A 19,051-nucleotide genomic window follows, 5' to 3' on the forward strand; every position below is an offset into this window, starting at 1 on the left:
CATCACTAATCGTTAATCGATGTGCAATCACGCGAAAGATAATTCGAATGGTTTTCTTATTTCATTTCCAATCCGACGGGACATTTTCATTAGTCACAAGACGCGTCGGACAGAGAGACACTGGCACTGCTCGATGACTCAAGGATTGACTCGAGGACTGTCGATTCGTCACTGTCAGCTAGTGCAATGTCACGAGTGCCGAGATGAGATGAACGATTATGAGAGTGAAAAATGATCCGCGAAAAGTCTCGACATTCCGTTTACAATTCCTTTTTGGTGGGCCATGATCGCTTACATATTATTATATAAACAAGAAACTAATGTACCTTCAATTTTAAATATTATCTACAATGTAAATTTAAAAAAAAAACAAAGGTCGTTTTCAGAGAAACTAGTCAACTGCGAGTATTTAAGGACATATTTAAATCAAAAGTTCATGCATTTTATGATTTTTGTTATATTTACTAATTAAGACGAGGAGAATATACGAATCCAAAAAAAAGAAAAATTGAATATATTCTTCTCTGATATTTCTTTTCATGTCTACACTTCAATGGTTGCTTTGATTGGGTCGCTCTTTTCCGTCTTGGATCGATATAGATGTTTCCGGGCCCGTGGATCAGATTTTTCAATCGCTGCTTCTGGCTGGAATGCACTTGCCGCTTCGGGCCGCTCGAGACAGCCGTGAGAGTTCAAAGGTTAAGCAGAAAATGTCGTACGGAGGCATGCTGAGGAGGCGGCGGCGGTCGGTGAAGATAGTCGGAATGAGAAAGAAGGAGCCGGAGGCATCACGAGCCTGAGCTACTGGTGGAAGCTAAACGCATATTAAAGAGGCTCGTAAAATCATAAGCATTCCGTAAGATCCGCTAATACGTCGACGAGCTTCAATGTTCGCTGCCGACTGGCAGCGCGGTGGGTGTAATGAATGTATGTTAATGTCAATAAAGTGATGAGACGCGCCGACAACTCGAACATGCGGTTGCGTACTTTGAAGTTTAAAAATGCTAAATTTGACGCAAACTCTCCGAAATGATACATTAAACTTCACAAATGTTTCAATGTTTACTAGAAATTATATCTCTGAAAGCTATTTGTTTCAAAATTCAAGATTTTTTGGATGTTTGAATTAGATTTCACATTCTTACATACTTCGTACATTACGTATTCAGTGCAGGATTTTCTTTATAAATGTTTCCCGACTTCTCAGAATTTAATTTCTTTTGGAAAGTCACAATTCGTCGTCAATCTTCACATAGTGAGAATACTCTCATCATTCGGAACGATCGTAAACGCCGGGCAATAGCTTTCCGGCCGCGATCTTGAGATCGAGTGCTCGACTCTGTCGCGGTGGCAGCGGCATTAGAATTGAATTGAATGAGGTTTTCCTCGAGAGCCAGTTTCCACGGAGTGGGCTCGTGTCGCCATTGAGACGCCTTTTGCCTTTTTTCTTTCCCTTCAGAAGCATAGGCGTCAACTCTTGAAAATTTTTACGAGTTGCATTTTTATAAAATGAGATATATTCTTAGAGATATATTCTTTATTGTAAATGAAAATATGTGAACACGGTTTATAACTCCTATGGATGTATAGTATTAATAAATTTAGCAATAAATGATTCATTTCTTTAACAAAATTATAAACTAAAACTAAACTATAAATTAAATATAATAATATTTTTTATATATATTTTTATATAATATTTTTTTATATAAAATAATATTTTTTTATTTATTGTGTACCCAAAACTGATAAATATTTTAAAGACAGATTCTTTGTAACATTTTATAACGAAAAGTCTAATACAAAAATACAAAAATCAAGGCTATGATAGTTTTTAAGTGGGAAGAGTTTCAAAATTATGGATGAAGGGGTTAGAATTTCGTACACTCGGGATGGCAAGCTGATCAATGTAAAAGTGCTTCCTCGAACTTTGCCTTTGACAAAAATTGATTACTTTTACTGAATATCTTGCTATCTCTGAGCGCGAAATTCTGTCCCATTATTTATAATTTTTCTAAATTCTTCTCATTTTTCTTTCTAAAATCTCAATTTTTTGTATTAAACTTTTCGTCTTAAAATGTTACTAATTAAGAATCTGTCTTTAAAATATTTATCATCAGTTTGGGACAATTATATAAATAATTATTTATTATTATGAAAAATTCACATTCACAAATATAATTTTTATAGCAATAAATAATTTCGTTGAATATAAATATTTTGATGTATTATTAAAATGTATGATGATAATGATAAATTAAATTAAAAGTTAAGAAACATCAATCGCTCGAAACATTTGTGCAAACAATAGTTTTGAGTTGTCGACACCAATGGCTACCTTCGTTTTATCTCACTAGTAATCAATCGATCAATCGTTCGATTGATCGATGTATGCGTGATCCTGGCGAACGTGATTTGTGTCCGCGAAAATTAATCACCGCTTCTCGCACGCCTTTATGAAGCGAAATCCGTGCCGACGCTTCGTAGAATCGCGGAAGCCACGCGACCTGCTGTTATTTATGATTGGCAACTGGACGCCATTACTCGGCGCAGGTTTCTCAAGCTCTCTAGTTGCCCCTTCATTGTCGCATTGCATACATTGGCGTACTATGCGTAGAACATAATTCTGGTAAACTTTAGCAAATTACACGCTTGTGTGTAACAAAATTTTTTAATTTTATTATATATTGTATGTGTAATTTATATGTATTTATATTTTTTATGTGTTATATACACAATAATTTACGCACCATTAACTATGTTTCGATTCGCACAGGCTTTTTTTCTATCTATTATTTGATGATTCTGAGAGTCTTATTTTGTTACTGGATTTATAAATTTTAAATATTTATTTAACTCTAGAACGCTATCGCCGATATTGATTATAATATTGTATAAATGTCTACGTAAATTTTACCTCCGAAGAAATAGATCACTCTTAATTAATGTAACACAACATTTTCATATATTTAACATTTTAATGATAAAATATTTGTTGTCTAGATTTTTAAATAACTTAATTATATTAGATACAACAAACTTTACTATTAACTTAAGAAAAAAGAAAGAATAAACGATGTTATTCATTATTAATTATTGTTACGTAAGATAAATGTGCCAGTGACTGGTCAGATATAAGGCATCCGAATATATATCTATGTATCCGGACACACTCATATAAAATTTATTGGGAGGGAAAGGATTTACCAGTGGAAAAATCCACTGGTTTATACGATGATAAATCTACTTATACTGAGTGGCTCACTTTTGTAGATTTGTTAGATTTTATAATAGCTGTAGCATTTTCAATTGCGACAAATGCGACACATGGAGTTATTTTTGGCTCCTTAAACGCGAAAAATCGCATATTTGGATGCAGATAAAATTGAGCCTGAATCTACAGATCGCGAGTCAATCGCACCGAACGGCAAGCCTTATATCCGTCCAATCACTGGGATATTTACCTTATGTAACAATAATTATCCGAATATATATACCTACCAATAATTGCCCGGATATATACACTGGAACATTTACTTTATATAACAATAATTATTCGGATAAAACACTTTACAATGAAAGAATTAAATTGGAAAACAAAATTATTTGTTAATACTATTAATAGTATCTATTCATACGCAAATGATGTGTATTCACTAATAAAATATAAAATATATAATAAATATATACAAAATTGCTTAAAAATTGAAATTATTTGCTTTAACGTTCTCTATTATAATACTAGAAGGTATATAGCTTAGTGCTCAATGACCTTGACACGCTCACTTGTGTGTTAAACTTATATACGGTAAGATTCAAGAAAATATTAATAAGAAAAAATTAATTATTGTCGATATCATTAAATAAAAGTGTATTATTTTGAAATATTTTGTAAGTCAACTTTAAAATAAAGTGAGCAGCCTAAATTACTAATCGGTCTAACTTAAATAATAGACTTAATAACTTGAATCCTCCAATGCTTGCCTCGCTGCAAGCCTCCTGCGAGAAATTCTACAGAAAGTAACACGTTACAGCAGCCGACAAGATAGTCGTCGGAATTGTCGGAATATACGGAATATACGACAATTATCGGCGCGACTTTGCCATATCTCACGCGTGTCACGTGACGATCGAGTCGTAAGTCCATCGCCGTGCGAGCCATGCCGGGGACTCGTCGTTAGTTGCCGGCGGCAAGGTGTGCCGCAATGCGTTGCATTCCTTGGTGCTGTTCTGTTTTTAGTCTAGGATCGCCATTCTTTGCGACACGCGCATTGCTACGCCCCGTGTCCGCTATTCTGCGCGCACGCGTCTGCTTTCAGCGACACGCATTCCGCATTGAGACATGGATCTAAAAGTACTAATGATAAACTTTGTCTTTAGTACGCTAATCATCAGTATTCAGAGTTTAGGTTGTGTTGTTCTATCTTTCGATAAACTTCAGCTTCCACTCTTATTCTCTTATTCTTATTCTTTTATTCTTTTGTTTATTCAATAGAGGTCAGTTTTCTGTGATTGAACTAATAAGATGTTTTGCGTCTAATAATCAAAGATAGAATGACAGAAGTAACGCTAATAACGTCTCCTCAAACGCACCACTAGTGTACACTTTGAAATTTGAAGTGAGAGGTATATAGAGTAACTCTGACAAATACGCCGCGCTGAGATTTACGCCGCAGAAGTCAGAAAAAATAAAAGAAGTGAGGTTTTCCCGCAACTACTCTGTTACATGCTTTTATGCTATATTAGTATTGTATTATGATTTCAGTTTCTTACTGTTAATATTAATTATTGTGAGTTGAATCGATTTGTCACTGTGTTAAATAACGCCATCATAAATCATAATTTATATAAAATGACTATTGTAGGACAAAAGACTTAATAATTATTTCGTGATACGCAGTGTAGAGGAATAGTAATAAAGCATGTTATATAACAAAATACAAGTATTTTGTTCTTGTATTCTTTGTTTATTTTGTTGTTTTGTATATCTCATCTATTTGGCATATATGGCGTTTTTAATAGGCGGGATTTATGCCCAAAGTATATAAAGTACTCAGATTGGATTCAGTGCACTAAATGCAATAAACACATTACATGTAAATATGTAGCTCATGTAATAATACTTGTAATATATGTGTAATAAAAATTATAATTATAAAATTTTTGTATATTTTATGAATTATTGTGTCTTAGCATTTTACATCTTATTTATAAGCATTATTTGTAAATTTTTTTATGAGCCGTACATACTCCCCTCCCCCTAACCATATATCCCACTTCTATGAGATATGGCAGAGGTTTTAAAAAGCTTTTTTTAACATGAAAAATAAGTATTTCGAATTTCTAATATTTTTTTTTATAGTAATAGACAGTACAAAGTTTTTATTGATATAGTTCATTTATCTTAAAAAATAAATAATACTTAATAAATTAAGTTTTTGTTAGGTGCGGCGTATATTCCGGAGTTACTCTAAATTATGTGATGTATGTATTTGTCAAAAGAAAGAAGTTCTAATGTAGCCTAGTGCAGGAATAAAAATCAGACCTTATAAATTATCACATACCTAGTTTATCCGAAGACGAAATAATCATCCCTTCATCTTGATATTATGAGAATCACCGAAAAAAAAAAAATCAAATTCCACAAATTTCAGGATGTGCATACTGTATATAACTATAAAATATTAGATTCTTCTAAAATATTATTTTTTTAAGAAAAAACTTTGCTACAATTTTTATTTTGATATAAGATTTGGAAAGACACATATGTATAGTGCTTTCCCATGAGAAACACAAATGACATAGTACAATGAATCATTTCATCTTTATTTATAATATTAGCAAACAACGAGGATATAATGACTCACTGGGTTACTGTGTCATTTGTATCTCTTGCTGGAAAGTATCTTAGGTATCTTTTCAGATCTTACGAAATAAAAATTGTTGCAGCGTTTTTTCTTAAAGAGAAAACATTTTAGAAAAATCCAATAGCCACACACAATATGTATTCTGAAGTTTATTAGACTCTGATCACTTTTTTATTGATTCTATCTTTCGTGATTCTATAATTTCAAGACTATAGTTTATTCTTGATATCATATTATAGATATCAAGAATATAAGGATATTTATCATTAGTCAGTTATTAACAGAAAATTCTTCATTTTTCGAAGTATCAAGAGACCTTGATATGTCAAGACGAAGTCAAGCGAGCGTTCTCGATATTTTCTTTGCATCGGAGATAATGGGATGGAAAAAAATGATTGATCTGCAGCATGCGACGAAGAAGTTTCCGAGTTATGCGAGAAAAGTTAGGATCGGTCGATTGGTAGTAGCCTCGCGCCGTCGTCATCGTCATCGGGCGTTCAATATTAATCGAGCCGCATAGCCGTGGATCGCGTTCTTCGATCTCCGTGCCGGCTCACTTGCCGCTATAATGAATCTGAAAAACATGAGTGCCGACACGATTGATGAGAATTATTCGTGAAATCTGAACGGTTACATCTTAGTATCTTGCAAGTTTATTATCCGCGAATAGTCGTAATTTATCGATGTTTTTCAGAATCATACTACGCTATGGTTTACTTCTCGAAAACTACATTAAAAACTACTCTTATTTCTCTAAAAACATAGTTATCGAGCCATCAATTATTGTCATTTAAAAAAATATACGAATGTAAGAAGAAAATTCGCTTATCTTTCATAAGAAACGTGACTTTTTAAACACCAAATATCCGCGATCTAGTTATAATTAATAAATATGAAAAAATGAGTAAAGAAAGGTAAACTAATTTTTTGTGTATCTGTACCATTTTATCCATACCAATTTATTCCTTCTATTTTTTAAAATTTTTATTAAATATAATTTTATAAATCTATTTTTCAATTATATAATGAAATATATATGTGAAGAATGTGCGTGTTTCCTAATTCTATTAATTCTATTAATTCTATTAATAACACTTTTGACGTCAACATCGACGCAATTCATTTTCAGACGCAAGAAGTTTGATAATTATAATTTATCTTGGAATTTAGTTTTAATTCTTACTATTGTTGAAAATCTAATTTTATATAAAATTATGATGCGCGTGTGCAAGTTTGTACAATGACATGAATTAATAAAACTAATTTAACATTCAGTGCTTTAACATTCAAAAAATTGCTATTCATAAAAAATCGACCTATCAGTGAGTCGAGTGACCCACATTTTGGGGATCCCTCATATAGAACGCTAAGACAAGATTTATTATACTTTATTTTAATTGAATCAAAGTTAAACATTATCTGAAAGTTTTAGGACAATGATGATTAATGGATATGTTCTCGTTCATACGCGATTTCGCTTAAAAGCTCTCGTTTAAGAACCGCTTTCAGCTGCTGCGTCGTGATTCCGGGATAGATAAAAACGTGAGTAACACAGAGTCGAAGGTCGACCTCCAGTAAGAAAAAAGAAGATACCAGAAACGGTGAGAAGGTTCTGAGATGCGGCGGCAACGCGAAGCGCTTTTAGCGCTCTCTTATCAGGTCTGATCCGATACGGTGTCCAACGATGGCTACCTACCGCAGCGTCCTTGGGTTATACTCTCGCCGACCAGGACCATTACCAGCTTATTACTATGTACCTCGCCAGGTTATTGAAAGTTCGCAGTCGAGCACGTTGTCCAATAAAAACGTGATATTTACACCCAGCTGCGACCTGCTGTTACTGTGAAATTTGCTGCACTCTTCAGCATCATTTCGTATTAAAATCCTCCAATGTCCTTAGATGTTTTAGCCTCAGATATTTTATTATTTGAAACCAAAAATGAGTATTCACTTCTAGAATTTTAGATATCTTTTATATTAAATGTTTTCGATATTTATAGTTAAAATTTAACGTTGTGAAGTTCATAGTCTTATATTGTTAGATTTCTTTAAATTTTTAGATATCTACATGGAAAGAATAATTTTCTAAAATCGTGTAAGAAAGAACAGATGAAAAATACAGTTTGAAAATCTAAAAATGTAGCTAAATATCTAAAAATTTAGCTATAGATACAGACCTGAAAATAATTTGAACTATCCAAATTTAATTAAATAGGATGCCTAAAGCAAGTTGTTTGAGTATTAAAATTTTTTATAACGTTATTGTTTGTCATGAATTTCCATAAATTTACATAATTATTTTAATAATCCATCAAATTATTTTCATAGGTATTGAACAATTTATTCGATGTATTTTTTTTTACACGATTTATAAGGCAGATCTAAGATTCGTAGAATTTTCTCGTATTTTATATTGTCAATCGAATTCTTGATCGAGAAAAAGGGATGGTGAACCAAAAAGACTGAAAGAGATTATTTCAGGCGAAAGGGATGTAGAACAAGATGAAGGATGCGGAGTAGGGAAGCTGGTAACAAGCTGCCATGCGGCCGTGGCGTATCTTGCAATTTGTTTGCTGGACACGGCCATTCATCGACGCGATTCTCCTATCTTCGCGAAGATGAGAGGAGTCCGACTGTGGGGATCGCGTCTATCGATAAGCCACGCCGAACGAACGGGTTGCCTTCGCTTTTAAGCTTAGTTCATTAGCGGCCTCGCCAAGTGGACGATGCCGACAAATTACAATGAGATCGTGCTAGACGTCATTATATATCGATTCTACTGTGCAATTCTCAACATTATTATGCTTCCTTCATGTTTAAAAAAAATACATTTGTTTCAAAGATTTAATTAAAATTTGATAAATAATTAATAGTAAGGAATTTCATTTCTCTAACGATTAAATTTTTATTTCAAATTTTATAGATTTTAGTTGTCTTATCGATTTTTTTAATATTTACTATATATTCTATAAATTGTGTGTGTGTGTGTGTGTGTGTGTGTGTGTGTGTGTGTGTGTGTGTGTGTGTGTGCGTGTGCGCGCGCGCGCGCGTGAATTGTAGATATTTGATGGGAAAGATTAATTGAATTGCAACAAATATTATGATAAGTAAAAAAAAATTCTCGGATTTACATGGAAAATACGGGAATTCCAACACCTTTCGAATGAGTCCATTATATATGAATTTCGCCTGATGGCATAATCGTAAAGCCGATAAATAGAGCCGGATTCCAACCAGGGCCTAACGCCTCATTTTAATCATACTTACGCTTCATACTAATTAATTGAACGATTTAAATCAACTCTCACGGACACTCATTATCAGCTAATATTACGTCGGTGAAGATGGTGAACGTGTCGACCTGAGTAGATTCTACCGAGGACTCAGTCTCAATCGTCTCAATTAGTACTTTACGCGAATGAGAAAAATGCCGGCCGATCATTCACGGAGATAATGTAGAAACGCGTGTAACGCGTTTACCTCACTGCGATACTTTGGGCAATCTTCTTTTCGGCGAGGATCACCGAGGTGTTCTCTACGTTTCTACGGTTGCAAATGCAACTTGTGATAAACGCCATGTCGCTAGATGCCTGGGATTCCTGATTTGATCGATTGTCACCACGGTGGATCTTAAAGACGCATTGATGTTATGTGAAAGTAACGAGAAAAAGTCTTTGCGTTATCGCTTGGGTTACCAGTAATTTGTCCCTTTTAATTCTAATAGTAAACTATCTGGAATATATATTCTGCGCATATATAGATTCTTTGAATATTCAATTTCTTATGTTTTATATTTTTTGACTTGTACATTTGTAATATTTTAATCTTAAACGGTACTTTAATCCTATTTCCGCTCCGAAATTTTTTTCACTATAATATTCACAAATCCGGTGTACTTTAAATTAATATTTCTTTATGTAAAATAAAGAAAATAGTCAATTAACATAATTGACTATTTTCTTCATTTTGAAGATTTAAACTCGAAAAATAAGAATATTTAAATTAAAATTATGTAAAGTTTAGGAAAATATTTGTTATAAATATTTTTTACAACGTAATTGAAAAAATGTCCAAGATTCACCAGATTTACGATTACTGATTAACTCTCAACTACTTAAGTGGACCATTTGGACCTGGATGAAAATTTTGGCCGCTATTTTTATACTTATATATAGTTAATATTGCAAAGTTGAAGTGAAAGAGTAAAAAAACTTAAAACCTTTCTCTGTCAATCGCCGTTGCAATTGTCTCGAGTCAAAACTCTTGATGTTAATTGTGATGCAATAAAAAATTTGGCTCGTGTGACTTGACTCGTCAAATGTAAATTCAGATTTTTGCCAAGAATGAAAATTCGTTTTTAGTAAATACCTGTTTATTAATGCAAGTATATGTTGTTTTCTTATAATTAAAATATAATTAAAATATACATTTATCACCAAAAAAGCATTTTGGTGAGAGAGGCGTCTTGAAAAAAATAATTGCTTTATTATATATAAAATCGTGAGTAAATAATGTTGAAATCATTATATATTTAATATAAAATATTTTTGTTGTATTTTTTTTAAAGAAGAAAATACCCGACAAATCTCTGATATTATTTGTCCGAGCAAATAAAAATGTATAAAAATGTCCCCACTTCAATCGCGCAAATAATTATATTTTTTTGAATGAATCAATATAACGTATTTTTTCTTAAACTTCATACTCTTCCTCTTTTCAAAATACTACTTATTTTTATATGCATCTTTTTTTATGGATAATGATAATCATAAAGATGATTTTTTGAAAAAAAGAAAAAATGAATTATTGCACTCTTTTCACAAATTGTTTTTTAGTATTTTTTGATATAACTTTTTCAATTATTATCAAATTTTTTATATTTTGATATTACGATTTTATACATACGATTTCTGGCATTTTATTTAAAAAAATATATATAAATGTTTTCTATTGAGATTTGTGATAATTAAACAGAACTAGTCAAAGACGTCGTGGGTGACTTGGACCCAGATTGTAAATTAAGATTAAAACGAGACATATAGTTGAAAGTTAAGATTAAATTTCTTGAACGCGCTTTTTGAGTACTAGATAATTTAGATTAAATAATGATAAGATAGATTAAATAATGAATTTGATCATTCGTACTATATTGGATTAGTGCACTTTAAAGGCGCATAAAAAATTTATATAAAGCGGCATCTATAATGAGATTTTAAGACATAAATCTTATGCTCTAACCATAAGAAATGATCAATCATAGTCGATTATTTTCCTCACATTTGATTGTCATTTGTCAATTTCTTATGATTTAGGGCTTAAGATTTACGTCTTAAAATCTTATTGTAGAGCCGCTTAAAGTTAAATTTTTATGCAGACATAATATAACTTTGATAATAAAATAATACATATATATTAAATAATATCATTATTATTAAGTATTTTATTGTAATAAAATATATTTATATACCTTTACATTAACTTTGTTAATTTTATGTATAGAGCTTTTAGTATAATATGGTGCACTAATTTAGAGTATTGCAAGATCGCATTTGCTATTAGTTCATTAAGCAATTGTTTCAAATGTCCAATATCATTTCCCAGACTCCAATTGAATTTTCTATGTTTCTTCTTCTGCTTTTCTTCCTTTCCTCGTTCGTCAGCTCGCTATTCCAGCCTCGCAATTCCAGCTAATCGTTCGCTTTAGCGAACTACCCGCTTTATCTCCCACTGGACTCTGCTTTATAATAACAGTTAAGTGCTACCAGACGTCCACAAATGAGTAAACAGTGCGCCACCCGCTGATAAAGGTATTTCTCTGTAAGAAAGAATCGCGCGTCGGTATCCGCTTAATGCGCTCCGTCGCAAACGCGCGAAGATACACCATGAGTAATATCGCCGACTCGCTATATAAATGCAAACGCGTACGCGCGGTCCAGGTTTGATTAAAGGGTTACTCCGCTCGTTGAGTTACCCGCTTTGGCTGCTGGTTGTTCATATAAGGCGATAAATAGTGTCAGTTTGCGCCAATGTGATGTCGGATTTAAAAACGCGAAGAGTCCGTGGGAACGCCTAACACCTGTCACTTGGAAATTAATAAATTGATGATTAAGATAATTAAAATGTAAAGGAATCAAATTTTGCAGGATCTCAATAAAGAACTTTTAGATTCGAATACTATAAATATAAATTAACGGGACAAAATTTCTTCTTATCTAGATTGGGATATTTTTATATTATCTCTTTCTTTTTTTCTTCTTTCTTTTATTTTGATCAATTTCGTTTCAGAATGGGAGAAAATCCATATGATATATTTTATTAATTGAATAGTTTGATTATTTAATTGAAGGATTTGCTGCAACAAAGTAGGTTACATTTTATAAAAACGGAATAAATGGAACGAAGTAAACTCTACAAAGGCTATAATAAATTGTATGGATCTTATCTACTACAGATCGTAATTTTTATTCTAGATTTATTGGCCTTCTATCAGAGTTTCTATATTTAAAGTTCATTGAACTGAATTTTATAATACATATACAGCAAACAAGAAATTCAGTTCAATGAACCTCAAAAAATCGATAATATAAAAGCTACTGTTGCAGCAAACCTTTTAATTCTTAGTTTTTTGTAAAAATGGAGTAAATAAAATTCCTAAGTTAAAGTAATGATAAAAATACTAAATATTATATGTTCGACTACGTTGTGAAGCTAATTCACAATGTAAAATTGATATTTTTTCTAAAGAAACTCCTTGTTTGTTATCGCATTATTGACATTATGAAATTCATTTCAATGAGTCTGATTAAATTTAGAGACTCTCCAATAGAAGACCAATAAGCCTATAAGAATCAAAAGTTACGATCTGTAGTAAGATCTATACGATATATTATAGTCCTTGTAGAGATCTATAAGACAAAAGGGAAAGAAATAAAGATGCGGTCTCAGGTCTTTCGTGAAATGACTCGACACCGCGCCGGTAGGAAGGGCGAGACGGACGAGCAGGCGGGTGGACGGGAGGGAGGAGGCAAGAAGAAGAAGAAGCGAGCAGTGGCCGTGGAGAGGAACGGGCGGACTCGCGCTTTGGAATGCTTTGAAAGGCCGCGAGCAGTTCTCTTGGCTAGAGCTGCTCGTTGGCTGTGAAGCGAAGGGAGAAAAAGCAAAAGAGGAAGAGAGGCTGTCGAGGATGGTCTTGCTTCAATTAATTACCACATTGTCGTGCGGCCAACCGGCGCTGGATGTTCCACCGTTGGATAATCTATGGAAGACCCGCTTGCTCCTTGATTTAATCTCCTACGCGCTCTCAACCCCGCGAGCGACGAATTTCGCACGGCGCAATCGAACGGGCATCGAAGGCGTTAAGTAAAAAATAGTTACAGTCTCTGAAAAATTATCAAAAGATAATCTTCCAGTTTTTCTATAGTCGTCTTTCTTGTTGATATTCTTATGCTTTTTACAATTTTTTTATTTTTTTTTTTCCAAAATATATCTCTTTAGAATCAAGCAAAATTCCAAATGTGATAAAATAGACTTGAGATCAACTAAGAAGAAATAATTATACAGTTAAAGTTATAGATGTGTTGAAATAATAATTCTATATATAATTTATTTTAAATACATTTACTTCAGATATATGATTGCCGATTTTCGGACTTGCAATAATCAAACTGAAATAATAATAATAATCTCACAAATTAAATTTGATTATCAATTTGAAGAACTATTAATTTTAGAATTTTCAATTAATTAATAAATTCTAATTACTTCATAAATTCTTCAATTTATATTCACGTACTATATTATCAATTTAAACAGAGCTATTTGCGTATGCTATTTTAATTACACAAGCGGCATAGTTCTCAAGATAGTACTTAGTAATCGCGCAAAGCAAACCGCACAAATTGCTACAAGACGGTATGTATAGGTGTGTTGCGCCGAGCTTAAAGCTCCTCCGGTTTTCATCGCAAACCGCCTACCAATCAACAGTTGCAAAGCCATGATGACAAGCGGATATACCTTCATTCGACGACGCCTACCTCCAGGTCGCTCGTCACTTTGTGCATCATGGCGGTGATGTACTGCACCATGAAACGACCGGACCCGAGTTTATTGGCGTAGATAACGATAGCATCTCTCGCGGGCGTAGTCGTTCGTCTTTTTTCTCCTCTTCATCGTGTCTCTTTTGCCCTCATACCCGCGCATCCTTCCGTCGACTGGTGCATACATCACCGTCAGCTTATTTCTGTGCACCGCTGATGCATGCACGTAATTGGTTAGGCGGGGTAGCGAACGAAACGCTCAACTCGTCGTTCTCCACCGATCGGTAGGCAGGGAAATCACTATTCGTAGTGATTTGTTGGACATCGACACGCATTTTTATTCCCGCAAAAAATCGAGAAAATAAGAAATATATCTTGATAAAATTACTGTTGGGCAACTCTAAACAATAATATGCATGTACCTTATAAGTAAATGTTCGTTGTAAGAAAAGACAATTTTGCTGAAATATCTAAAAATTTAATAAATATCGATCTAAAAATAATTTTGGATCTTCAAACAATTACATCATAAAATATTTGAATTAATATCAAGAATGATAGAATGTCTGAACTCTTTATAATCATGTTTGAGATTCTTGCATAATTATTTTAACAATCCACAATTATTTTCCAAAATTATTTTCCGATCCGTATCTAGCTAAATGTTTAGATACTTTAAAACTTATTCTTTTCGTGTATAGTTATTTAATGATTAAAATTAAATGACAGATGAGATTTGGATGATCTATTTAACCATTCAGATTTAATATGTTTTTTAATTTTTTTAGTAATAAATGTCTTTACAATTAAAATTCTCATTTTTACTAAAAAAAAAATCGAATTAGTTTCATATTATCTAATTATCATTGATGATTGCTACAAAAAGATCGCGTGACGACCGAAAGGGTTGGATTAATGGACCACTATGGTGTCGAATTCTGGCGCGCGGACAACGTGGAAGTCAATGGGCCGTCCGCTGTTCCCGTCGTCGACATTCTCTTTATAGCGCGCGAGAAAACGCATGGCCCCGATGTCATGCGGAAAATCCCGGCTATCGCCGTTAAAATGCGGTATTTACACGCTCGTATTTCTCTTGTCATCCCATCATCACGATCACTGCGCCACGCGAGCAATGCAATCGTCGGCCACGCTTCTCCTTGGCTCACACGATTTGCCGCTCGAGAATTTTGTCGATCGACGACAAGGGTGTTAACATTTTAGAAGATAGAAGATGATTGAGAAATACGTCGAAAATCTCTAACAACGATTGTATGAGAAAACATTATGCATATAGAATATTCTGTTATCACTATATACTTATCAAAATTTGATCGAACAAGAATATTTTCATAGGCGTAAATATACTTGTTTTTGAACACAGGAAAAGAATTTAGTGTTTCCATCAAAACTGTTTATTTTTTAACAACAGTCAAAGATTTAGATAATAAAAAACTTTCTTGCTTCTATAAAATATATTTTTTTGCTTTGTAAATAAAAATATTTATTTACGCCAAGTAAACAATTTAGGTGCATAAAATTACAATTTTATTCGTTACATTTTAATAAAAAAGTTTTGTTCTCATACATTTCAATCAAATTTTTCTTGTTATGGCAAAATTTTGGTTCATAAAACATTTTTCCTATTGTAATGTTCATAATTAAGAAAAAATCGAAAATTAGAATTAGAATTGAAGAACCGTTTAGGACAATTGAAAATTTCAAATTATCCTACAACAGTTTTTAATTTCTTGGAATTCAAGATCTGGAATTTAAAGGGATTTTCTAGTGTTTTTCTTTGCTTTTATTCTTTAATGTTTTTTGTTTGATTTATCATGACACTCGTGATTTATCATAAAGATGCGCTATATAAACTATATATCAATCGACTAATTAAACTGGTTAACTGATAATCATTACAATTCGCGAAGTGCTAAGGAATAATCGGTTAACTGATATCATTAATGTGTTAATCGGTAAATAGCACGATCGTGTGCAATGTTCGTATAAAAGCAATTACGATTCTTCCCAACAAAAAATCTTTCATAAGAGTTCATTTAGTTTTAATTTTAATTAGTTTTAACTTTAGTTTTAATTAGTTTTAAGTAATTAGTTTTAATTATTTTTATTTTATTCTTGTCGTCAATCGCTGCATTTTACAATACAAAAAAGAAAATAACACTCTTCTACAGAGTGAAATCAGTGAAATAAAAGTTATTAATAGAAATGTAGTGATAGAAGTTTACAATCTATGTTTGTAAGAAAAAAAGAGTTAGATATTTAAAGGCAAGTTTATAAATATTTTAGATAAAATGTCACAACATATACGTATTGTATTATATATAGCTCAATTTTCAGCCAACATATAATTTGACAATAATAATTTTGTCAATGTGTTTTTCAATTAATATTATAAATTAATAAAATTCTCGTTATTATCAATTTAAAAATTCGATATATTGACGTTGGATTTGTGAAGTTTTTATTTAATTTATGATTAAAAGACATTAATTAATTTCAAATGATTCATAAAAGAGAATGAATCCTATGTTTGTTTTAATAAGAATAATTCAAATTTGCAGATGTAATATAAAGAATATAATTGAGTAGATTCAATAAAGCTACTGTAGCTTCGGAAGATTAAGTATAGTATACAAAAAAGAGATTTCGCTGAAATACTTCAAAATATAGATAGATCTGAGAATAATTGTATTGGAGCATTAAAATAATTATGTAGCATACTCAAACTGATCGCTAGAATGTCATTTTATAGCATTATTTATCATACTTGAGTTTTTTACGTAATTATTTTAATGATTCAACAATATTATTTTCAGATCTTTATCTAATTAAATTTTCAAATATTTCAAAAAAATTGTTCTTTCTGTGCAATTCGAAAACTAAAAGACATTGCGTGCTCCATTATAAGTCACGTCGCCTAAAAGTCAGCAGAATCTTAATTAAATATATCATTTTTAATTTTATATATGTAATGTAATCCAGAAATGTTCTTACAATTAGACATAAAAATCGTAGATTTGACGTTTAAAATCTTTGGTATAATAAAATTTTAAAAATCGACGATGTTGCATACGAGACTAATTGCTTATTATTACAGCTGAATGTGCATCAAAGATCTTTGGAAGCAGCCGGTATCGAGCTTTGCGGCGCCGGCGGAAGCGTCCCTCAAGGTCAGCCGAGCAGTGCAGGTTCCGTAGGGTCCGCGCCGAGTCCTGCATCCCCAAGGCCAACGCCGCAACCGCGACCACCCCTTGCAACCACCACCTCGCAACCCTCGCGAACGTTGGACGACGACAGATCGACAGACGGTGAGACGATTAATTGTCTCGGTTTACAGCAACGTGTGTATCGTCACGTGAACACCTGCGTATTAATACACCGGCTCGCAGGCGTGGGTGCCGGCACGACCGAGGACTCCGACGATGGCGAGAGCAGAGCGCAGTACGTTAACGCGAATTGCGTCGTGTTTACGCATTATCGAGGCGACGCGGCGTCAGAAGTGGAGGAACACTTTCAAAGGGCCCTCGCTCACGATAAATTAAAGGGTAAGATGCCAAATGTGATTATCTTTCTCTATATTTAGAGAAAAATAACTTATTTAAAAAATACAAACGTTTTAAGAAATGTAGATATAGATTTAACACTATATGATGGTATGAGGGTTAAATGTAATTCTCACTGTGTTGGTGTTGGCATATAAACTCTATTGAGATTGAAAAATGGATGGATCACAAAATTCGAGCATCACGATTGATACTATAAATAAAGTGAATTCCAATTTAAAATTCATTTAGAATTTAAAACAATTACATTTAAAATCCTTGAATAATTACATACACTCTATAATATACATACACTCTAAAAAATATGTGCGTAAATTTAACACTATGTCAATATTAATATTATTTAAACAAAGATGTTAAATCCATATCATGTTGGTGTTTATATTAATGCCAATACAGTAAAAATTATATAAACATTGGCATGATGTTAAATCCTCATATTTTTTAAAATGTATGTACAATTATTCAAGAATTTTAAATATACTTGAATTCTAAATGGATTGGAATTCACTTTATTCATGGTATCAATCGTGATACTCGAATTTTGTGGTCCATCCATTTTTCAATCTCAATGAAGGCAAAACGTTTCGACAACGAAATGTTTTCGAAGTGAGTAATAAAGTACGCCATTAGGCGGCGACAAGGCTAACAAGCCTCGTGACAATTGTAGCTCGTTCGTACTCGCGCCGACTTAAATCGCGAGCAGGGCAGGGCAGGCCAGTGAAGAGAAAAGAGCAGAAGGAACCTCGACCGCAGGGGAGGACGAAGGGAAGATTGTCAGCACGCGAGCGGGTTTGGCAAGCGATCGGCAAGCTCGTCTATATCGGTGTCGTTTAAGGCCGCATTTATCCCGACCACAGTGCGCCGAGGATCAGTTCAGTAGCCTGCTTAGAATTCAAGACAACACGACCTAATTGTTACGCCTCACCACTTCCCTCTCACCCTCTTTCCTCGCTCATCGTTCCCTCTCTTCTGCTTGCGTTCTAACTTCCCGCGACCGTGCTCGTACGAATGGTAAATTAAGAGCTTCTGCTGGGAAAAGAGGGATGGTGGAGAAGCGCTGAGGAAAGACATTGTGAGGGAAAGGAAGGCGGGGAGTGGAGTATGGAGAGGCGACATCGCGAGAGACAGTTTTAGCCGCGGAATGCCGGGTAACGTACGTACAAGGACCGAACGCGACTTTGAGCCTAAAACGCGCACGCTGAGAAAACAAAGAAGGAAAGAGAGGAGGGGATAGCTCAATGGAAGAAAAGAGATAGAAAGAGAAAAGAGTTACTCTCGGAATTAAAAAGGAATTCGAGTAATTGGTTTGAAAAAATACGGTGGGTTCCGGTTCGAAACAAATAGAAATTATTTTGCGTAAAAAGATAGAGTTATTTTGAGGATTGTGTACAAATTGAGAGAGAGAAGTTATATATCTATGACTGACCTAATTAAATAAATTTAGTATATAAAAATGTGCTAATAATAAAATACTTCAAAAATACTTTTAAATACTCTTTGATTATTTTAATATAAAGAAATTAAATTTTATTAAATAAATAATGTAATTAATTATTTTAATAGA

General features: G+C 33.1%; 1 protein-coding gene across 8 annotated transcripts in view; it reads left to right on the plus strand.

Moving 5' to 3' along the window:
• Positions 1–19,051, plus strand: part of LOC108686158 (protein vestigial) — a 60,953-nt gene that overhangs the window by 27,645 nt on the left and 14,257 nt on the right. For 5 of the 8 annotated variants that reach the window (XR_001931689.1, XM_018191292.1, XM_018191296.1 and 2 more), the window contains one exon: positions 17,019–17,466. Coding sequence is in view for 6 of the 8 variants with exons in the window: in XM_018191292.1 (XP_018046781.1) it covers positions 17,019–17,466 (448 nt within the window). In the remaining 2 variants the exon portion in view is untranslated. Of the gene's footprint in view, positions 1–17,018; positions 17,467–18,154; positions 18,641–19,051 lie in introns of all 8 variants that reach the window. The other 3 variants (XM_018191295.1, XM_018191298.1, XR_001931690.1) reach the window with 2 other exon arrangements.

This window comes from Atta colombica, unplaced genomic scaffold (genome assembly GCF_001594045.1).
Source record: "Atta colombica isolate Treedump-2 unplaced genomic scaffold, Acol1.0 scaffold164, whole genome shotgun sequence".
Lineage (NCBI taxonomy): Eukaryota > Metazoa > Arthropoda > Insecta > Hymenoptera > Formicidae > Atta > Atta colombica.